Source organism: Hermetia illucens, chromosome 3 (genome assembly GCF_905115235.1).
Source record: "Hermetia illucens chromosome 3, iHerIll2.2.curated.20191125, whole genome shotgun sequence".
Classification (NCBI taxonomy): domain Eukaryota; kingdom Metazoa; phylum Arthropoda; class Insecta; order Diptera; family Stratiomyidae; genus Hermetia; species Hermetia illucens.
In genome coordinates, this window is record NC_051851.1 from 110,681,074 (window position 1) to 110,704,485 (window position 23,412).

The 23,412-nt window shown below is 44.2% G+C and overlaps 1 protein-coding gene across 1 annotated transcript; it reads right to left on the minus strand.

Moving 5' to 3' along the window:
- Nucleotides 1-503: 503 nt before the first annotated feature.
- On the minus strand, nt 504-1,876 carry LOC119652387 (protein ALP1-like). Its single transcript, XM_038056488.1, has 2 exons — nt 1,369-1,876; nt 504-1,281 (listed from the first exon to the last, which is right to left on the minus strand). Exons 1-2 carry the CDS (start codon nt 1,609-1,611, stop codon nt 832-834), a joined length of 693 nt encoding a protein of 230 aa, XP_037912416.1. The 5' UTR covers nt 1,612-1,876; the 3' UTR covers nt 504-831.
- Nucleotides 1,877-23,412: the final 21,536 nt, after the last annotated feature.

Consider the following 23,412-nt stretch of genomic DNA (forward strand, 5'->3'; position numbering starts at 1 on the left):
AGGATTATGATAGGCAATAAAAAGTAAGTCTAGTTTAAAAATGAAAGGAAAACTCTTAATACATGTTCAAAGGTGGAACATATTTTTAATATATACTTCGCGCTCGGTAATGATTAAAAAATGGCCCTTTAATAGATGGTGACTTCGCCATACCGAATACGATAGAAGATGTTTTCACGCTGGGGCAATTGGGAGCCCTACGTTTGACTACAGTCAATATTACTGAAGCCTTAGCAACTTCAAGTGAGCATAGCGGTGAATAACCTTCCGTTCTTCTGAGTGAAATTGTACACTGATGAAGGGAACAAGTGATTCCCGAAATATCGGTATTTGCAAGAATAAATATCCACACCAACGAAAAAGAAACAACAAGTTTTATTATTTCAAATTTCTTCCTTCCTTTCTTCCTGTTATTATTTAATCATATAGTTACATATAAATACATACTTATAAGATGAAAAATCCTAATTGTTGTTTTCATTTCTAAACAAACTTTGCCAAGGCACTGCTCCAACTCCATTAAAATACCTTGTGTATTTCATTCTTGTTTCTTTTGCTATTGAAGCTGCATTTCTCGATGCAGTTGGTTGAAGTTCAGAAAGCTGCTGGCTGTCTTGTCTCCAAGCACCCAATTGAATATCACCATTATTTATATGTTCAATATCAACACTTCCTCTTAAGTAGACCGAGGGGTTGGTTGTCCTTAAAAAATTGTGGAGATAACAACATGCTAGAACTATTATGCTAGCTTTTTTAGGGTTCAAATTCATGGGGTTTATAAGTATGCGGAATCGCGTTGCCACAATTCCAAAAGCATTTTCCACAATCCTTCTAGCCCTTGTAATTGTATACCCTTTCTTCTATTGATAGATTATTGCGGCTGTACGGTTTCATCAAATTCCTCAATAATGGAAAGGCGTCATCCCCCACAAAAACAAAGGGCATATCTACTTCAGAAAATTCAGGTATAGCTTGTGAGTGTGGAATGTTAAGTAATCCATCATTCAATTTCTCAAAAAATTTGCTATTCTGAAACACACCAGCATCAGAAACACGCCCATTTGCGCCGGCTTCAACCATTAAAAACTCATAGTTCGCGCTAACTAACGCTAGTAATACAATGCTAAAAGTTTTTTTATAATTGAAATAATACGACCCTGAGCAATTAGGTTTTTTTATTTGCACATGTTTCCCGTCCAAAGCGCCAATGCAATTTGGGAAGTTCCACCTATCCCCAAATTCGGTGGCAACGGCTTTCCATTCGTCTTCGGTTGCCGGCAGCTGTAAATAAATAAATGGTGTATTTACTTTTGCAACTTAGCACAGCCAATGAAGGTGTTCAATTTTGTAAATTAGAAGAGGACTTACCTTAATATATGGCTTTAATACTTTAATTATTGCCGAACACGTCTCCATTATCAACACTCCTAAAGATTGTGGTGAAATTGCAGTAAGGAATTTCAAATCTTCAAAAGTCTGCCCACTAGTTAAAAACCGAAGAGTTGCGGACAGACGTTCGTTAGGAGATATCGCATCACGCATTATTGTGTCCTGTTTCTTAATGAATGGACTTACTTTTCGCAATAATTCATTATACGTTTCACTGTCCATTCTTAAAAAGTTCTTGAAGTCACTGGGTGCACTAATTTCCAACTCTTTCAACAAGTTCGAATGTGATAATTCAGGCCTATTTAAATACCAACTTTTAGATCAAACCTTTCTCCTCTTTATTTGGGTTGGTTCTTGTATATCATCATTACATAGTTCGTCTATTATGACACATAACAAGGCCCTTTTCAAATTCACACTCATGTTTATTTTATTAACTGCACAATTTATAAAATCCACTGCAAATACGTTCAATTCACCCGTAAATCTCTATATATACACTTTTCCCACGCAATCCAATTCTACCACCCACTTCCAGTTCACGATAATGTAACCAAAATTACTTTCACGATGCGCGAATGTACACTCCTCGAGATATCGCAAGGAAATGAAGTTGCAGCACCTGTGTGGCGAACAAACCGAAACCTCGTTACCAATAGTTATCCTTCCGATGCTTGTAGTTCTTCTAAATAAAAATAAAACTAGGTAGCTTTCTCCTACTACAATATATTTTAATAGTTAGTAAATACGTATTTCGAGAGCTACTTACTCTCTTCCTCAGTACTTAAGCTACTAAATCATTAGGAAGTTTTCCCTGATTTTTAAATAAAAGAAATTAAAGGTCTGTAGGGACAGATGATAAAAAGTTGTTTAAAAGTTAAAGAACCGTATGTGGGTACACATTCTAAAAGGTAAAGAGAAAAACGTAAAAAGGTCCACATGCAGGTAGGGATAATCTTATAACTTTTGGGTTAATGGCCATCAATTATGTGGGTGGTGCGGTCCCTATGTTTGTCAGCGAGTTTTTTAATTAGCCTCGATGCACAATTCCCTGCATCGGTGTTCATCAATTTGGCCGCATCCTTCCGCAATATTTCCAAGCTCTCCCATGCGTCCAAGGTGTGTGGCTTATTCCCTTGTCGTACCAGCTCCAAATTTTGCCTCGTCACAGAATGACCCTCCTCGATGACGTGCACGGCAACCGAAGAACACACCGTGTTGGCTCCTTGTCTTTCTCCCTTCTCTACTTCCTTTAGGTGTTCTTGGAACCTAGTCGTGATGAGGCGTTTTGTTTGGCCAATGTAGACCATATCGCAATCATTGCAGCTGATCTTGTAAATCCCACTTTTTTCCTCTTCCGTTAATTGGTCCTTTTCGCTCCCTAATTGTCTTTTGAGGGTTGCGTCTTTGCTTGATCCGACCACTTTTATATTGTATTTTCCTAGGAAGGATTTTATTCTATAAAAGTCTTTGGATAATGGTATGCTCACCCATTTTGTATCAGCTAGAGTGGTTTCTTGCTCGAAGAATGTTGAATGTTGGTTCTTCCATATCTGGTCTTGCTTTCTCTTAATCAGTTTTTTGATTATTTCGACCGTGTAACCATTCTTGATGGCTGTATCAAGAATGAACATTCTTTCTTTATTGAATCCATCCTTGTTTAGGGGGTATGTATCCAGGTTATACTACGATTCGATTTTATAATAATATAATACCAAAATCCCATCAAATCCATATTAAATCTAATTGTAGTATAACCGGGGAGGTCAAGAAACGCATGGAATTACAGGCCCTGAATATTACAATCTCGGGTCTCTACGCGCAATAAGCAAATCAAAACTTAAAGGCATATAGCACCCATTTAAAATTAGCCAGAGAAGCAACATCAATTGGAGCCCCGCTGGATCAAATGTTGGTAAAAATCCAGAGAGCGACACGAAAAAGACATGTAACGAGCAGTTGAGTTGTTAGAGTTGGGTTCGACGATTGGAAATAAAATCATCTTAATAAATAAATCGTGCGTTTTCACTTTCAAGAAAACATATATCTCGCCACACTAAAAGAGAGCGCGCAACATAGCGAAGCTCACGACGCAACGACGTGCACTGTTCGATATTTCGCATCGTAATGACCATTACGGCGGGACGATGTGCACTCGTCGAGATCTCGCAACGAAATGAAGTTGCCGGTCGGTTGCTGCGTCTGTGGCAAACGACCCGCAAACTTGGTCACCAACTTGGTTTACCGTGTGTGGACGCTATAAGGCTTCTCTGGCTAATTTGAAAACCACTTTCCACCACCACCACCACCGAGCCTTCTGGAAACCAAATCGCTTATTTGATAAATAACCGCCACTATCAATTATTCAATATAACCAGTTATATATTATACGCTCGAGAATCTTACCTGTTGTATTCAGAAGGCAGACAAGTCTTTGGCTTCAGGATCAATACAAGGTTTTGTAATTTCCAGTCAGCGGGAAAAGATCCTTCTTTTAGACAATCTGTAAATACTTGTGCGAAAATTCTTGGTGTCATTCTCATTACCAGTTTCAGCGCCTTGTTGGGGATTCGATCCATATCACGGGCGGTGTTATCCCGGACTCGTTTTAGTGCGTGCAGAATTTCGTCTGCGGTTACTGGAGGGCTATTTTTGGCACTTACTGAGATCGTAGGAAATGTGGTTTCCGGATGTTGGGTAAAGAGTTTCGAAACGATCTTCGGCAGCAATCTGATACACATAATTGAAGGAGACCTTTTGCCTTTTACTGCCGACATAACTGATTTGTACGCACCTCCCCTAGGGCCAGAATTTGCCTCATTACAGAGTACTTAAGCTACTGAGGAAGAGAGTAAGTAGCTCTCGAAATAGGTATTTACTAACGATTAAAATATATTGTAGTAGGAGAAAGCTACCTAGTTTTATTTTTATTTAGAAGAACTACAAGCATCGAAACGATCATTTTTACTCATACATTTTTACTCTTCGTGATGGCCAATTGACGAGCAACTTGGTTCTCGCGTCTTCAGGTTAATATTTATTGTTCTAGGTCGTTTATAAATAGTGATACATATCGTTTTGGGGTTACTGTGCGCACACTCTTCGCTAAAATGCCAATGTATATGCATGATCAGCGAGTTACTCATGAAAGTAAGATCCACGATGGAGCCTGGTCTCCGCGCCTAAACGTGCTTACGTTTCCGACATTATACAGGGTTATATTTAGACAGGAGAACACCACGAGTAGGATTTTTCCTCTGGCATATTGCAATATTCTGATGTTGCCATACTTGGTGCTTCATAGCAGCTAAAGGTCGTCGATCTTAACCCTCACAAAGCTGTGGTCACGGTGCTCCGTTGCTCGTTGCAAAGCTCCGTTTCCGCAAGCCCAAATCGCAGCCTTTCCCCTTGCATCCGTTTACCAAACGCCTAGGTGGAGTTTTTTGTATTGCCCAGAGCAACATCAATTTCCTTTTCAAATACTTTTTGTGACAGCAGATCTTAAGCAGTTTGGCAGGTATTTAAATTCAGCTGAATGACTCTTATTTATATAAGCTAGTTAAGGCAATCCTGTCGGCTGGACACCTGATACTACCTGGTTTATGATTCTAATCGCGATCTCTACTTTCCCTGCACAGAAGACAGTGAGGGTCCTTGGTCCGCCAATCGTCTCCTCCACATCTTCGACACAGTTTCGATCTGTCGATGGTGCTAGTGCAATCCTTCCTCATGTGTCCGAATCCGAGTCATTTAAAGTACTTTTTTAAGGGAATTTGCTCACGTAGCCTATACACGACACATCCTACGCAAACTTGCCCCGCAGACAATGGTTTCGTAGCTGACGCAACAGACAAAGTAAGACTCACTATCTGCGTTCCGCAATATTCTCATCTTAGACTCTTCACATCCGTTTCCAGTACGTCTACCAGCTTCAATTGGTCTCTGAGTACTTCGCACATTTCCTTCTTGGTGGAAACCTCATGAAGATCTTTGCACTCTATTGCAACTATTGGCTGACAAATGCGGACGGTGGCTTGCTCGCCGAGTGAAGTCTCAATGTTTTTTTGTAGGTCGTCGTGATCCTTCTTCTTCTTCGATAATTCCAATAGCAGTCCTCCTTTTTTTGTTCGCCAGGATCTGCCTTTACCCTATATAGAATGTCAGCGTAAGCTATGCCCTCTTTTGCTGTTATTACCAAAGTTTCTTGGAGGTTTCGTCTCCTAATTATTCTCTCGGCTTCGCTTCGCTCCTTTCTGGATTTGACTAGTGTCCCGTTTGGACTCGAATACCTTCGCCTGCCAGTCCCTTTTACTCCAACATTGGGCAGTGTTTTCGTGGAGATCCTCCTTCTTAAGGTTTTGTGTGAAACAAAACCTTATTATATGGCCTTCAAAAAGTGTAACAGGTCTCGTTCTCAGAACCTATCCAATCGAAATATCTGAAAAAAATCACAGTGGTGCGTGAAATCTAGGCCTTAAAATATATCCCGTTTTGATATCTGCACAAATAAAGTTAATAACAGTGTGACGAAAATCACTTTGGAAAATGTGCGAAGTCAATGTAAATCTTAGTTATGACAATTAGCCAAGACGCCACAATTGTATAACAGCAGGGTGAATATTTAGTTACGATAATTGTTAACAGATGGCTCTAATGTCTGCAAGAAGATGTTTTCAAAGGCGCAAAATTGTTTTCTAGTAAAGTGTTTGTTCCGCCAGGTATAAAAGGGCCAGAAATCCGCCCACAAACTCAGTCTAGTTTTAGAGTTAGAACAGCTCGCGTCGGTTATGAATATGCCTCGAATTGTACCAGTTAAAGAATTATTCCTGAGAGGTCCTGGAGATGAAGCATCAACAAATGATCTTCAAAACCACCTGAAGAACGTTATCAGTGATACGGCCACAAAGAAACTTGGCCCCAGCTGCAAAAAAAGTCGGAATGGCTGGTTTGACGATGATTGTAAGCTAACAACGGAACGGAAGAATGCCGCATACCGAGTAATGTTGCATTCTCAAAGAACGCGGGCACTCGCAGAGACTTATCACGAACTCCGTCGAGCGGAGAAGGGACTTCACAGACGGAAAAAGGAAGCCTGGAAGAACAAACAAGTCTGTGAACTAGAAAAGTACAGGAAGCAGCCGCACCAAGTGCGGAAGTTTTAAAAACAAGTCAGCAGGATGAAGTCTTACACACATCGATGTTCATCCTGCCGAGACAAAGAGGGAAATCTGATTTCCGACAGAATGGGCATATTGGAGCGATGGGTTGAGTACTTTGATGAGCTACTGAACAACCAGAACATCGGCGAGTTGGAGGTCTCGCCTGGTTGGCGCAGGACAAATACTGCCACCGCCAAGTATAGGAGAAACAGTCCGTGCAATTCATCGGCTTAAAAGTCATAAGTCGCCAGTAGCCGATGGAATTACAGCCGAATTAATTAAATATGGAGCCGACCAGTTCCACCAAAATGGGAGATATCACACAGTGCAGCAATTATAGAGGTATCACGTTGCTCAGTACCATCTATAAGATATTTACCGCTATCTTGCTAGGCCGGATAGCCTCATACGCCCAGAACATCATTGGCCCATACCAAAGAGGCTTCACTCCAGGCAAATCAGCAACAGATTTTCTCTGTGCGGCAAGTGATGGAAAAACTGTTGGAATATGGATATCAATTGCATCATCTATTCATCGACTTTAAAGTGGCCTATAGCCAGGGTAAAACTGTACACGGCCATGAGAGAATTCGGTATCCCGACAAAATTGATAAGACTGACTAAGTAAACCCTGACCAATGTGCGAGGCCAGATAAAAGCAGCAAGATCACTCTCAAGACCATTCGACATCAACAACGGTCTGCGACAAGGGGATGCCCTATCATGCGTTCTCTTAAACCTGGCCCTTGAGAAAGTGATCCGTGATGCTGAGGTAAATGTAAGAGGTACGATCCTCTTTAAGTCCACCCAACTACTGGCCTATGATGACGATATCGACATCATGGGAAGAACAACGCGAAACGTACAAACTGCCTTCATCCAGATCGACCAGGCGGCCATTGGGGCGAGATCTTGGGCTGCACATCAATGAAGGCAAGACAAAATACATGGTGGCAACGTCAGCACCCAAACCCAACCAACCAAGAACATCAAACCGCACTGGTCAAACGGGAAGAATAAAGATGGGAGACTACAACTTTAAGACCGTTGATAATTTCTCCTATCTAGGGTCGAAAAGCGCAACCACCAATGCCTGGAGTCTGGGATGTCTGGAGTTCCTCATTAAGGCAGGCCTAGACCAGATACCAGTTGTTGCGCCGTTGATGATGATGAAAGAATTATTCTATAATTAATTATACAATACGGTTGTATAATTTAGTGTTCAATAAACCCGTATATTAAAGTTATAGAACGGGTTTTTGTTTAGTGCTATGCAATCTAGTGATACGAGCCTACGTAAAGCAAGTAACGTAACTAGTGATGAGTACGTAAAACTAAGAACGTAAAAATTGGTGACAGCGATGGGATTACGGTGAAAGTACGTATAGGAAATACGTAACAATTGGTGACAGCGGTGGGATTGCGTAAGCTAGAATGGTTAAATTCGAGGGCTTGAAAGTGGAGCAGCTGAAAGGGGAGCTGTTAGTCTTAGATCTCCCTACGACGGGAACTAAAGCGGAATTACAGAAGAGACTTCGCGAAGCTTTGGAGTCGCGAGGTGTAAATGTCGACGAACGTGAGTTCCAGTTGCAATCGAAGGTCGCGAGGAAGCAGCTGGAATGTCACCGTTAAACAACAATGACAACAAAACGAAAGGCAAGGACAATTTATAGAAGAATCTAGAAAGCAACGGGAAGAATTTACAAGACGGCAAAACAAAACAAAAAAAAATTGGAAGAGTTGGTAAGACGACAAGATGAAAAACAAACTAAGTTTATGGAAGAGATGGCAAGGCAAAAAGAAGAATCAAGAATAATTTACAAGACGACAAGGGGAGAAGGAAGCACGACAAGACAGAAAGCAGGCAAAATTTAGGGAAGAATTCAATTAACGGTTGGAAGAAACAATTAATGGAAAGAATTAATGGAAGAACAAAAGGAAAGCACTCAGGGAGTAGCATGTCGAGAGAATGAAAAATTGCAGTATGAAGGTACTTCAGAAGTAGTAGAGAAAATAGCAGAAACTACAAAGCAATTGCGAGATTGCCCTGAAGAATCTCAGGAAAGAAAAGAGGGATCTGCAGTGTGTCAGAACGTGAAGCTAGTGCTTGAAAAAGTAAGTAATCAGGAAGTGAAAGAGCATGAGAACGTCAATGAGATTTTAAAGCCGATGGAAGAAATGGTGCAAGAAGTTGAAAAACAGCAGAAGGAAGTTGACAATTTGCAGTCCAGTTAGGATATTCGAAAATCACAAGACGTGATCAGTCGGGAGGTGACTAAAGAGGAGGAACGAAACTGGTGAGAAGCAGTAGACCATGGAGAGGTCATAAATAAAGGTGTAAAATAGAAGGAGGAGGCATCCGAGAAAGTACGAAACAGGGAGAAGAAATTTACAAGCAGGGTGAGCATACCAGGCAGGACAGTGCAAAACCGGAGGAGATGACTATTCGTGAAGGATAGGGAAGGATAGAGGTGGCAACAGGCATATGCTGGACGGCATGGAATCTAACAACAGTGTACAACTCGCTTAGTGAAGTGAAGGCAATGATTTGCCAAGTTGTAAAACTGATGAGTGCAATGCGAGATGATAAATAGAAGAAAATTGGAAAGCAAGGAGTGTACGAGTACACGAGTGGGTATCGGGGAGCGATCCAATAGTGTTTATCGTTTGAGTGCTATGGCAGAGAAAGGGCTGACTTTCGAGCAAGTATGGCAAGGCTCTGGAAAAGTGGTAAAAGTAAAAGAAACAAATAATCTGGAGGAGCAGAACCAAAGAGGAAGCTGGGATGATTTAACCGTCAAAATTTGCATAGCTAAGATTTTTGCGGCAGAACGGCAAAATCTTCTGCAAGTGGGAAGATACGTGTACAACGTTTCGGAAAATGAAGGTTGATGGTTGTGTTACGAGTAATGACACGTTTGGAGCATCATGAAGTAGTAACCAGTGAGCATTTGGATGTCACCGGAACTATAGCGAAGAACGAGCGGGAATTCTATTAGGATACATGTCTAGGATCAGATTGCGTAAAATTATGTGATCAACATGAGTTCGCAAAAAAAAAGTCCAAGATACGAAGACGAAGGGAGATGCTGATATGGGAGCTTGGAACTACATTCGAACGGGATTTTATAATTGAAGCGAAGCCGTTATCAGGGGGCAGCTCCTTCAAGGATCAATTGATATTTGTCCAGAGTCTACACCCCAATAAGCAAGATAAACGAAAGTCACAATCGAAATCGGAAAGTGGGGAAATTAAGGAATTTAATGACGCTGTTAACTAAATTAGGCGAAGTGGATTAATGTCGGACGAAGATGGAATTGGATTACTTGGAGAAATGACCACGATTCGGAACACCAGGCAGATAGCAATGATTCTTGTTCAGGACGAACAAGTTTAGGCGGTGGACAGTGTGACGAAAATCGCTTTGGAAAATGTGTGACATCAATGTAAATCGCAGTTATGATAATTAGCCAAAACGCCAAAATTGTATAAGAGTAGGCCGAATATTTAGTTACGATAATTGTTAACAGATGTCTCTAATGTCGGCGACAAGATGTTTTCAAAGGCGCAAATTAGTTTTCTAGTAAAGTGTTTGTTCCGCGAGGCATAAAAGGGCCAGAAATTCGCCCACAAAGTAGTAAATTTCAACCTTCTCGCGCCTTTAGTGCAGGCGCAGTATTGAAAAGTCAAGATTATATAACAATTGTCAAGATCCATGTATGTAAAAAATTATATACTAAGTAAAGTAAATTACAGAGAAGGTCGGGTTGGCCAAACAATGTAATAGTCGTTTTAGGAATGATGGGGTCCTAAGTCCGCATCAACTTAATGCTGGACCGGACCAAATGGGAAGCAACTTACCCCCTCTTTCCTTCACTTCTTTAATGTAATAGTCACCCCTTTGATAGAGTTAAGAAGAATTAGCCATTATTTAAGCTAGCATTAAGTAACCATTGTCTAGTTGTAAGTCACTATTTGAATAAATGAATTGAATTGAATTGAATTGCCCACAAAGAATTCTTGAGAGTTCAGCCGAACGCAGCAGACGTCTTTGGACAGCAGCAGAGTGGTAAAAGTTTTTGAGAATTTCTAATAACCATTTTTTATTTCTTTATTATTTATTATTATTTACTCCTTTTAGTGATAAGCGTGGATAGTGTTAAGTTTTTGTGAATAGAAAATAGTTTTGTTTTTGAAGAGTTTTTCAGCAGAAATCGCAATGGAGACGAGGGCCCAGAAAGCCCCAGAGGTCCGATTACTATCGGACCAAACCCAAGAAAAGAGTCTAATCGCCAGTCTACAACGCAGTCTGGAAGAAATTAACAAGCAGCTAACCGCTGCAAAAATTGAGATAGAGGAGCAGCGGAAGCAGCAAGCATCAAGAGCTTGCAGGAGTCAATAGACCTGCAAAACCGGGAGAAGAAAGAAAACGGCAAGCGTTTACGTATCGAGAGTCCACAAATGTCGGACTCTGAAAGTAACTCCTCATTGGAAGAGGAGATGTCCACCGGCAACACGGACAACACCGCCACCGAGGAAGAGGAAGATGTGGACTTTCCACCTCTGCCGCCACCGAAACCAGTGCCAACTCTTCCGCCCATTTTTAAAAAAGCAGTAGTGAAGTCACCGGAAAAGTCAAAGCCTTCAGGACAGGAAAGTTCTAAGGCTAAAGAAGCCGAAAAGGGTACGGTACCCGTGATTTTAAGGCAGCCATCAAAATGGCCAGCCATTGAGAAAGAATTGAGAAAAAGGAAAATTAATATCTTCACGCGAGGAGGATACACCTGGGAGTGAGAATAACTCCAGAGCAGCCAAGCGACCACCGGAAGATCACCAAATTTTTTAGAGAAAGTGGAATTCAATTCCACACATATCTTCTCCCAAAAGAGAAGAACATTAACATTATAATCCGGGCGCTCGAGGGAATAGCGCCCGAAGATGTGAAAGAAGAACTTAAGGATCAGGGCTTCCATCCTATAGAGTATTTCTTCATAAAAATGAAGAACGGACCCTCCAGACTATTAAAAGTGTTAATGCCGAAAAACGAAACCGGCATATACAATGTCAAATCGATCTGCCACTCGATTGGGAAAATCGAGTCCCAAAAACCGAGGACTTCGCAATCGCAGTGCCATAACTGTCAGCAGTTTGGACACTCTGCGAACAACTGTTTCGCCGACGCACGTTGCGTTAAATGCGAGCGATCGCATCACTTTTCAAAATGCGAGAGGAACCAGGAGCAGAAGGCAACCTGCACCAACTGCAAAGGGGATCATCCAGCCAGCTACGGCGGATGTCCAAAAAATCCTAAAAATATTAAGAAAACCTTCGTCCAGATGGCGAAATCTAACCCTTCTCCACAGGTATCACAGGTAACACAACCAATCAAAAAACCGACAGGAAAAACTACAAACAGCACCAAAAACTCCCTCTTCCACAGCGAACCCGAAGCCCGTATAAATGGATCAAGTGCTGAGCAGCATGCAAGCACAGATCCAAAACATAATGGAGTCAATGATGACCAAAATGATTCAAAACCTGTTTAGCTCGCAGATCCCTCTAGGCAACCCAACTAAGAACCAGCATGGTAAGCATTAAGCTTAACATTATCTCGTGGAACGCAAATTCCGTAAAAGGAAAAATGGAAGAATTGAAAGAATTCCTTAACGAGGCAGAAGTAGACATATTACTCATCCAGGAAACATTCCTCAAACTAACAGACCCACTTAAAGTACCCAACTATGAAATATATAGAAACGACCGACTTACTGGCCGTGGAGGAGGAACCGCAGTCCTCATTAAGAGAAACATCGAGCATCACCGCCTGGAAACACCACTCATCACTGGAATGGAAGCTACAGTCATCGAGGCAAGGACAGGACCAGCTGATGTAAAAATTATATCAGTCTACCGTCCACCATCAGCAGATAATTTTTCAGAGGACCTTCAACTACTACTCAACGAGTACAAACCGACTTTTCTCGCCGGGAATCTGAACGCGCGTCATCGAGACTGGGGGGCAACCCGAAATACCAAAGCGGGGAGAGAACTGCTCACTTTCCTAAACGGAAACGGAGCAACTATTCACGCACCAGAGGAACCAACACATTATGGACGCAGCACGACCGGCACCATAATCGATGTGGCTCTAACAAAGAATTACAACAACCACATCACAATCAACGTGTTGGACGACCTCTCGTCGGACCACAAACCGGTGCTATTTTCAATATACAACATATATATTGAAAATCCGCCGAAAATGATAAAAGCCACCAACTGGGACACCTACCGCCACATTCTAAGACAACGTCAAAACTGGAAACATCGGAACAGGTAGAGACAGAGATTCAAAACCTAACCGCCCAACTAACTTCAGCCAAGCAGGAGAGCTCAACGGAGACAGAAGCAAACGACCAACAATACTACCGGCTCCCAAGAAATATTAAAGAAAGAATAAGGGAGAGAAATCGCATCAGAAAAAGAGGAAGAATGACAGGAGATCCCAATCTGAAAAGAGAAGCGAATCGGCTCACTAACGTCATCAGAGATGACATTGACCGATTCAGGAACGAACAGTGGGAATACTTTCTCCAAAACTTAGAGCCAGGAAACAACAACTTCTGGTGGCTCAGCAAATATTTTAAAACAGGCTCGAGAAGGCAAATGCCTACAATTCATGGTCCCAATGGCCTTGAATTCTATAAGGAGGGAAAGGCCAAAGCGTTCGCGGACTCACCCGAACTCCAGTTCAGGGAGAACACCGCATCGGGCGATGAATCTGAAGAAGTTTACGAGTCAGAAACAGAGACACAAGATGACTCAACACAAAGAGAAGACTGGGAACTGCAAACAGACCAACTGGAAGTCCAAATCATCATCCATGGACTAAGCAGCAAAAAAGCCCCAGGATGGGATATGCTTACAAACAAGTGCATCAAGAACGCACCGAATAACATCGCCGAATCAACCACCGCAGTAATAAATGCAGTACTCCGTCTCAGAACATATCCAAAAGCATGGAACAAATCCATCATCATCCTTCTGCCGAAACCGGGAAAGAACCCAACCTTCCCACATAGCTGGAGACCCATCAGCCTACTTCCAACAATTGGAAAAATTGCAGAAAGGATAATACGGAGCAGACTGCAGGATCAACTCAACGAGCTCAACATCATCCCAGAGGAACAATACGGATTCCAACGAGAGCATTCATGCGAGCTTCAGCTGGCCAGAGTAGTCTAGCACATTCGCAGTGGATTAAACAAGCGGAAATCAACCGGACTAATAATGCTCGATATATCGAAAGCTTTCGATAAAGTCTGGCACGCAGGGCTCGTAGCCAAAATGAAGAAATTTAAAATATCTGATTCACTGATAGGACTAATCCAATCCTTTATTACAAATCGAAGTTTTAGGGTGGCACTGGAGGGGCACCAATCAACAGAAAGAAGAATAGAGGCAGGAGTACCCCAAGCATCGCCGCTTTCACCGCTGTTATACACAGTATTCACGGCGGACATTCCAAGATAATTCAACCGCTTCACAGAGATCTCCTTATTCGCGAACGACACATGCCTCTTTCACACTTCGAAACAGGCACGCCTCATCACAAGCAATCTTCAGAAGGCAACCAACACAACGTTGGAATACTTCAAAAAGTGGAAGATAAAAATAACCCGGAGAAGACCCAGACAATCAGCCCATCGATTGGAACAGCGAAATATTTAGGAATAACTTTCGACAGCGGACTAAATTGGAAAAAACACATCAAGTCGAAACACGAAGCATGCACAGGTACGTCGAATTCCCTTTACCCTTTAATTAGATCTAAGAAACTAAACATTAAGAATAGACTTTTAATTTATAAGCAATTAATTCGCCCATCTCTGCTATACGGGAGCAGTATCTTTTACCAAACGTGTAAGACATATAAAAAACAACTGCACTATGCACTGACTATGTCAGAATATAGCTGGAAGAAAAATTTTTAATGTCCCGCATTATATAAGAAATCTAGACATACATAGCGATCTCAAATTAGAACCTATAGATAAGTATATTAAAGATAAAGCCCTGAAATTGTTCAAAAAAATTGATTCCCACAAGAATAAAACCCTAAATATTTTAAAAACAGAAAATCAAAAAAATGAAACCTATCCTAGCTTAAGGGAATAAGAATAATAGGTAATATAAGTATAAGGTAATTAGTATTATAGGATAATGTAATATTGTTAGTTAAGATGGTAGTGTAGGATAAGATAAAATTACTGTTATTATAAGTATTGTAAGTAATTTATAAGACCATAAGTATTATAACGTTTGAACAAAAAAAAAACAGAAGAACGATAACAAACCCGAGTAAAGAAGGACAACAATGTCCACAGAGAATAGGGGAGCAAAGGTGTCGAACACCAGCTCTAGATTCACCACAGTTCCAAGGTTCCAAGGCCCACAAAGTCAGTCAGTTCACTGCTAACTCTCGGCCGAGACGGTCGAGTGTACTGAACAATCAGTGTCTATCGCGGTAGTAGTGAGTGTGTGAGTGTGTGACATTCTGTTCAAAACAAATCGAGATATCAATTGTGAAAAAACAAGCAAATTAGTGAAAAACAAGCAAATTAGTGAAAAAAACAATATAAGTGGAAAGACAATGAGTATGCCGGAACCAGATGGGTTCACGAAGGTGACCCGGAAGAAGGCTGCGGACCGTCAGGCGAAATGCAGCTTGGCAACTCTGACGACGGAATGGAGACTGCGTCTGAGGTAACGCTCTCCAGCGATTGCGAGTCCGACTCGCAGACAAGAGCTCGGTATCAGTAGGAAAAATCCGGAATTCTGTTGCTCTGCGCAAACAGAATAAGCGGGTCTTGAAGCAACTTGGGGAAGCTCTGGAAAATAACAGGCAGCTCACGCCCGTCATCAAGTCGCTCGAAGCGACCATCGCTCGTACCTTCGGGACACCCAGCCCCCTCCGACGCCTACTGCACCAAAGGCACCTGCCGAGGTGATGAACACCACACCGAGGAAGCATCACCGGCGGCACTAGCCCTACCATCCGGGTCACACCCGGAAGCATTCCCGACCCTCGGCGAGGCGAAGAAGCGACAGCCCGCCAAGGCAATCAAGCAGCCGCCACCTAAACAACAACAACAGCAATCGAGGCCAGCCGCTGCAGCTCCAGCCAAGAAGGAAGTAAGTCTTGAAATTCCTCCACTCGTGGTAGTCGAAAACTCGGTTACCTTCAAAAATATTAAGGTGAACATTTCCCGTGCTCTTCCTTACAACTACCTGATCAAGAAATCAGGTAGTTCTCACCAGATAATCACCAAAACGCCGGAAGGTTACTCTACCGCCAAGAAAGTCCTCATGGAGAACAATAACAAGTTCTTCACGTACACCCTTCCCTTGGAAAAGACGACCAACCTCATCTTTCGAGCCCTTGATTCAACGTTATCCCCTCAGGAGATCGTTGACGAATTGAAGGCTCAGGGAGTCTCAAGTACCCTGAGGGCCAAACCCTTTGCCACGACTTGGGCAAAGACCAACAATATTAACCTCGACTTGTGGTTGGTCACTTTTGATGCCACCTTTAGCGAGGAGCAGCTGCACTAGGTGAAAGCCATCCAGCACATGATTGCTCGCTTCTAACAAATTAAAAACAAGCAAGTGCTACAGTGCAAAACCTGGCAGCGCATCGGACACGCGGCAACCAACTGCCACCTCACCTACAGGTGTGTCAAGTGTGACCAACTGCACGGTCCTGGCGAATGCGCCAAAACAGTCGAGGAGGCACCGAAATGCGTCAACTGCAGGGGCAACGATCACCCCGCCAACTACAGAAAGTGCCCACGGTTCATTCAGGTGGTGGCAAGGAGGAACGCACAAAAACGAGCCCCTCCCACCCACCCTCTCCACGCAGGACAAAACATGTCGGATGTTGGCTACTGGGCCTTCGAAGGAAGGCAGAGGACATCATCCGCATGCTGGGTGAACAGAACCCGGGCATGGACTTTGGACACTGGAGGGTAAAGTTCATGAATGTCAGGAAGGACCAATCTACAAACGTGGAGGGCTTCAACTTGGTATTCGAAGTGGACCAACAGAGTTTGAATGTGCTCAGGGGAAGTCACCATATGGTGCTCCACTTTTCCCTATATAGACTGAAATTCAGTCATATCAGGAAACTGTAGGGCATCATCTCCATTTTGAGAGCGAAGATCAATGATGGTCTTCGACTCACGCAACATAGAGCAAATTGCAGCATCTTCGGTGCGCTCTCCCACAATAGAGACGTGCGCGGAGGATAGTGCATACAGGGGCGGAACCCCCGTATGGGGGCTCGCACTGGGGAAGGGACTACAGAGTGAATTCTACCTGCTAGTAACTTCTCCTACACCTTCCAAGGAACAGGCGGAAGGAAGGGAAGCCAGAGACGTGAACGAAACTGACTTGATGCCAGTTCGAGTGATCGAATCTATGCAACCCGGACACCGCAAACCAAGTAAGGTGGTAAGTAGAAAACAGACGAATGCTCTGCGGGATGAGATGAGATCTTTCGTGGATGAGAACATGGGAATTGCGGTACTTCCAAATACGGCTTTTCTCAGAGAAATCAATCACTAGGGGATCGAGTCTCTGGCGGTGCGGTGTGGGGGAAACACCTTCGTACGAGGACTGCCGCATACGCTTCTAACTGTTTTCCATAAGACAATAGACTAAGTTTATGTCGAAAAACATAAAGATTGGTCAAATCGACCTGCAGCATACCAAAGCTCCCTCCTACCTGTTGGCAGCGAGAATGACAAAACTACAGGATTTCCTCTATATCTTTCTGGTGCAAGAACCGTGGGTTCGATTTAACAGAATCTGTGACATTGGATCAGTAAAGGGGGCTAGGATCTTCTACGACGAAAGATAAATAAGACCGAGAGTTTGCGTCCTGATGTCAAGACGGTTAGAGGCAACTATGCTCAGACAATATTGTTCCGAGGACTTAGCTACGGTCATCATACAATACCAGATAAATGGCGAGAGGAAAAACATCATAGTTGCCTCCACTTATTTACCCCATGATTCTTTGTATCCTCCACCGACGCAAGAGCTTAGGGATCTGGTGGCGTATGCAGAATCAAGTGGTCTCGAACTCTTAATAGGTTGCGATGCGAATGCTCAACATATTTGTTGGGGCAGTAGCAAATGCTACTAGGTGTTCGAAACGAGACTCCTTTAGAGCGTACTATGAGGAACTGGAAGGCGAAAGAGAGACTTCAAGGCTGTGCAGAGTCCTCAAAAGGGATGAGTCTGCCAAGTTGAATTCTCTTAGAAAACCCGACGGTACTTTCACGAGCTCCAGACTTGACTCAGTACAGACCCTCCTGGAAGTACACCACCCTGGAGAACGGTCGAGAGAAGTGGTAGGGGGAGAGTTGACGGTTCTTGCAACCCCTTCAACACGCAAGTGTTGCAAGGGGAACTGGAACACTGCGAAAGCGGTTGTTATCCATGAAAAGGTGAGAGCTGCCATACTGTCCTTTGAACATTTCAAAGCACCTGGCATGGATGGCATCTATCTGGCAATGCTAAAGGAGGGTATGGAGCATTTAGAGCGACCTCTCTTGCTCTAGGCTACGTGCCTTCTTCTTGGCAACAGGTTAAAGTAGTTTTCATACCGAAACCTGGAAAGATGACTATTCTAATCCAAAGAACTTCAGGCAGATCAGCTTGACTTCATTCTTGCTGAAAGGTTTAGAGATACTGGTGGAGCGTCACGTTCGTGGAAACGCACTTAGGTCACACCCATTTAGTGAAAACCAACATGCTTACCAACGTGGAAAGTCCTGTGAGTCTGCTCTTCATTCTTTGGTCACAAAGATAGAGGATGCAACTTTGAATGGTGAGTACGCGATGGGGGTGTTTGTGGACATTGAAGGGGCTTTTGACTGTGCGCCTTTTCAAAAACTTTGTGATGCCGCCAGAGCGCATGATGTTGATGATGCCTTAATTAAGTGGATCCATGCTATGCTAACGCAAAGATTGCTGTGCGCTGAGGTAGGGGTCGATCGCTACCTGACTACAGAAGCAACGAAGGGCTGCCCCCAAGGAGGTGTGCTTTCGCCGCTTCTGTGGAGTATGCTGATCGACTCACTGCATTGCGAACTGCAAAATTTGCCAATACACGCTCAAGCTTCTGCTGATGACGTGCCTGTGCTTGCTGTTGATCGGAATCTTGGAACGGTGTGTAGGAATATACAACGTGCCGTTGATTTGATAGACAGCTGGTGCCTTAGACATGGTTTGTCAGTTAATCCAAATAAAACCACAATGGTTTTATTCACAAAAAGGAGAAAACTGGATGGACTTTGCCTCTCTGAGATGAGGGGTACTACTCTTCAACTCTCCGAAGAGGTGAAATATTTGGGAGTCACTCTAGATAAATGTGCTTGCTGTGATCGGAATCTTGGAACGGTGTGTAGGAATATACAACGTGCCGTTGATTTGATAGACAGCTGGTGCCTTAGACATGGTTTGTCAGTTAATCCAAATAAAACCACAATGGTTTTATTCACAAAAAGGAGAAAACTGGATGGACTTTGCCTCTCTGAGATGAGGGGTACTACTCTTCAACTCTCCGAAGAGGTGAAATATTTGGGAGTCACTCTAGATAAAAAACTTCTTTGGAACAAACATGTAGAGGTAAAGATGCAACGAGCTCTCACAGCTTATGGGCTGTGCAGATGGACGTTTGCCTTGACATGCGGACTCAGGCCTCATGTGGTAATGTGGATATACGTTGCCATAAGTAGGCCGATGTTCGTACATGCATCCGTAGTGTGGTGGGTTAAGGTGAGACAAAAAGGTTTTCACCGTAAACTAGCCGCACTGCAAAGAACTGTGTGTCTTGGTATCACTGGTGCCATGAGCACGACATCCGGCGCAGCTCTGAATGCGCTACTCAATTTGCAGCCCCTGGATATATTTATTCAAAGCACTGCAATGAGAGCAGCTCATAGACTAATTCGATTAGATCTATGGGAACACAACGGATGTGGGGGGGCACAGAGCATTGGAAGAGTTACTGGGAGAACTGAATCCAGTTCTTACAATGTCTTCCGATTCTCGTGTCCCCATACATCTGTTTGGTAGAAGATATGAAGTTACCCTGAAGCGTAGAGAAGACTGGGAAGACCCAGAGGAATGCGTGGAGGGATATACGGAAGTCTTGTACACGGATGGCTCAAAAACAGAAGAGGGTTCTGGAGCCGGAGTCTAAATCTCGAATAAAAACGAGAAGTGGGCTTTTCCTTTGGGACAATATGCAATGGTTTTTCAAGCGAAAGTTTATGCGATCCTAAGAGTGACAAACTGGGTAATTGACGAGCGGTTGAAGGGCAGGCGCATCGCAATCTGCAGGGACAGTCAAGCTGCATTGAGGGCATTGAGCAGTTCTTTGATCACCTCGAAAATCGTTCAGGAATGCAGAAACCGTTTGAACTCTATGTCTAGATTCAATACGGTGGAACTGCACTGGATACCTGGTCACTGTGGCATAGAGGGAAATGAAATCTCGGACGCTTTAGTGAAAGAGGGGTCAATCTCCCCTATGCCGGGACCGGAGCCAGCGATTGGAGTATCAGTGGCATTGGCTAAATCTGTTTTCAAAAACTGGGAACAAGTTTCCCATAATGACAGATGGCAGAGCCTAAATGCTGCTCGAGACACCAAACTTTTCCTGCCATAACCGAACATACGTACCGTCGAAAAGCAGGACTTGCAGGTGTATTGTGGGCATTTTGACAGGCCATAATTCACTAGCTGGGCATATGTTCAGAATAGGAATTACCGAAGATGATACGTGTCCCTCCTGTAATGAGGAAGTGGAATCCGTGGAGCATTTCTTATGTGAATGCCGCCCCGCCTATGGACGCATCAGATCTTTGGTGCCGATGTTCTCCAATTGCAACGGGTAGCATCACATCCACTAACGGAAATCCTGCGATACGTTAACTAATCCGGAATATTCCGTTAGACGTGGGAGGCGAGTACAATGGGCCAACACGGCCTGAGTGCTCAGAAGCTGTAGCTTTTCCCCCACCATACACACATACACACACAAATCTTCAATCCAGACTTCCTTGAGTTTGCCAGGAAATCGCAAGAATTCTTCCAGATGTTCAACTCAGTGGTCGGTATCTTGGCATCCATTAATGGACGTTAAGATAATTGAGTTGAACATTAACTCAATCATCCGCCGAGCCCGCAGACATGAGTTCGAGTTTTTCCTTGGCGAGCACAAACCCGATATAGTTCTCCTATGTGAAACTAGGTTGAACTATAGATACAATCCTTCCTTTCCCAACTTCAACCTCTTCCGGACTGACCGACCACAGTCCAATCCTCAAGGCCGGGACACTTGTGGTGGAACGGCCGTCCATATCTCCCACAAATTCCTAGTCACCCAAATCCACCCACCTCCCAACAACACCTTCAAATCCATCGGAATCCCACTAATCTCCTTCGAATTCCAATCAACCTCGGCCTTCGTCGCCTCTGTATACTGTCCCAACCAATCCTTCGACACCCTCGACTTTCTCCGTATCAAGTCTCTCTGCGCGTCCCTACACCGTTCTCCTGGTAAACAATTGTCCCTGATTATAGGTGGAGATCTCAACGCCAGACACCCGTCCTGGTCCGATGCACGGTCGAACCAGAACGGGGATCAGCTCCACCTGTTCCTCACAACCTCAAATTCCACCATCAACCCAGCCCATTTCAGTCCGGCACTTCCGACCTTCAACAGACTCCACTACCATTCCTACCTAGACCACTTCCTGATTAGCAGTAATCTGACTGTTATTCCCAACCCTAACACCTTCCCCTTTCTCGAAAGGGTACCCGGCATCAGTGATCACGACGCCATAATCCTCAACATAAAATTCCCCAACTCAGTTCCCGACTGCCAGCGTGCAAACTGGAAACATATCAACCTGGCCCTCAAAACCAAGCTCTACCTCTCTTACTCCCATCCATCCGTACAGTTCGTAACGAGTCCATCGACCTGACAGTTCGTCAATACACCGAAGCAGTTCGGCAAGTATGCGACGAATTGATCCCTTCCCGTCCTTTAAATTACCGCAACCTAATCACCCTTCCCGACGATATCCTATCCGACATGAATACAAAAAGACCCTCACGTGAAGATTATTTAGGAATAGATACTCTCCGCGAACTGGACAAGTCCATCCGCGAAAGAATCCTCACCCTATACACCCAATATCTCCACAACCGCCTCTCCAACACTGAACTGAACCTTGGTACATACAGGGAACTCAGGAAAACCTGCCCTCGTTTGGGCAAATCAGTCCAACAAAACGCGATACTACCCCAAAACATCCCACCCACAGAAAAAGTGAACGTCCTCGCTCACCACTTCCTACAAGCACACCACTGCACCCTTCACTTCCGTGAACCAAGTTTCGATAACGAGGTTGTGCAATTGCACTAGTCTGCTTAACGATTTCCGAGTGTAATTCCGTTTCAACAACTTTAAGAAAATATCAGTATCGTCTAGCAATTCACAGTTCTTACGATTCTTTACACCCTCGAGACCAAACTCAGTAATTTCACGGGTTTCAGCCTAGACAGAGAGACCGCCTTTTTGTGTCCACCGATCTCGAGCTGCAAGAAATGTTCTCCCCGCTCGAGAACGCGGTACGGGCCCTCATATGGAGGTTGCAGCGGCTTCCGGACGGCATCCGTCCTGACCAGAACGTGCATGCACGTGTCCAGTTCCTTGGGCGAACAGGCAGGTGTGGATGAGTGTCGGGTGGGTGGTGTGACTTTTATGCGTCGGAGATTGTCCCTCAGCAGACGCACTAACCTCGACTCTGTGAGACCCGACCTCTTGTCGAAGACTGGATCGCTTGGGAGTCTTGGGTTCTCCCCGTATACTAGCTCCGCGGGGTTGGCAGCAAATTCCTCTCGGCGGGTTGTACGTAGGCCGAGTAGGACGAGAGGCAAGACTTGGGACCAGGACGGATCGTCGCGTGCCATAATGGCGGCTTTCAGCGTCCGGTGCCAACGTTCTAGCAACCCATTGGATTGCGGGTGGTATGCAGTAGTCCGCTGGCGTTTAAAACCAAGGAGTTTGCCTAACTCGGAGAAAAGGGTGGAGTCAAATTGCATTCCCTGGTCAGTGATGACCACTGCAAGGACGCCAAAGCGAGGTATCCACTCTCGACAGAGGGCTTCGGCACAAGATTGCGCCCTAATGTCTTTCAGAGGTATTGCCTCAGGCCACCGCGTAAACCTGTTGATGATTGTGAGACAATACCTGTAGCCGTGCGGAAGCGCTTGGTAGTGCGGGGGAATGAACCCACTTCTTTCCTTAAATGGTTGGTGACTTTACCCTTGGAGTGTATGCGATGCACTCTCTGGCCCAGGAATTGACATCCTTGTTCATGGAGGGCCAGAAGTATTTAACGGAGACTAAGTCGTGAACTGCGTGGAACACTTCCTTGCGAAAGGTGGCCGGAATGTATGGCCGAGGTCCCTTTTCCGAGTCTTCGCAGCAGAGAGAGTGGTTCGAGCCGAAGATGGGCAACCCCTGAAATTTGTATTTGGGGTTGGATTTGAGGCTCTGAAGTATTTAATGCTCAAGTACGCGGCGAGCAGTTCGCGATCGTAGGTACTGTAGTTCCGTTGAGCGGAATTCAACTGCTTCGAGAAGAAGCTCGACGGCTGCCAAACTTGATCCACCTTTTGATGAAGGGCAGCACCTACTGCCAGAGGCATCAACAAAAACGGCTAGGGGTGCATTTTGCAGAGGGAATGTCAAGAGTGTAGCGTCGACCAGTTGTTGAC

Coding starts and splice junctions, on each gene's coding strand:
- LOC119652387 (XM_038056488.1), bottom strand. CDS start 1,611: ATGGACAGTGAAACGTATAATGAATTATTGCGAAAAGTAAGTCCATTC. Junction 1,282..1,368: donor TATTAAAGCCATATATTAAG/GTAAGTCCTCTT, acceptor ATTTATTTACAG/CTGCCGGCAACCGAAGACGA.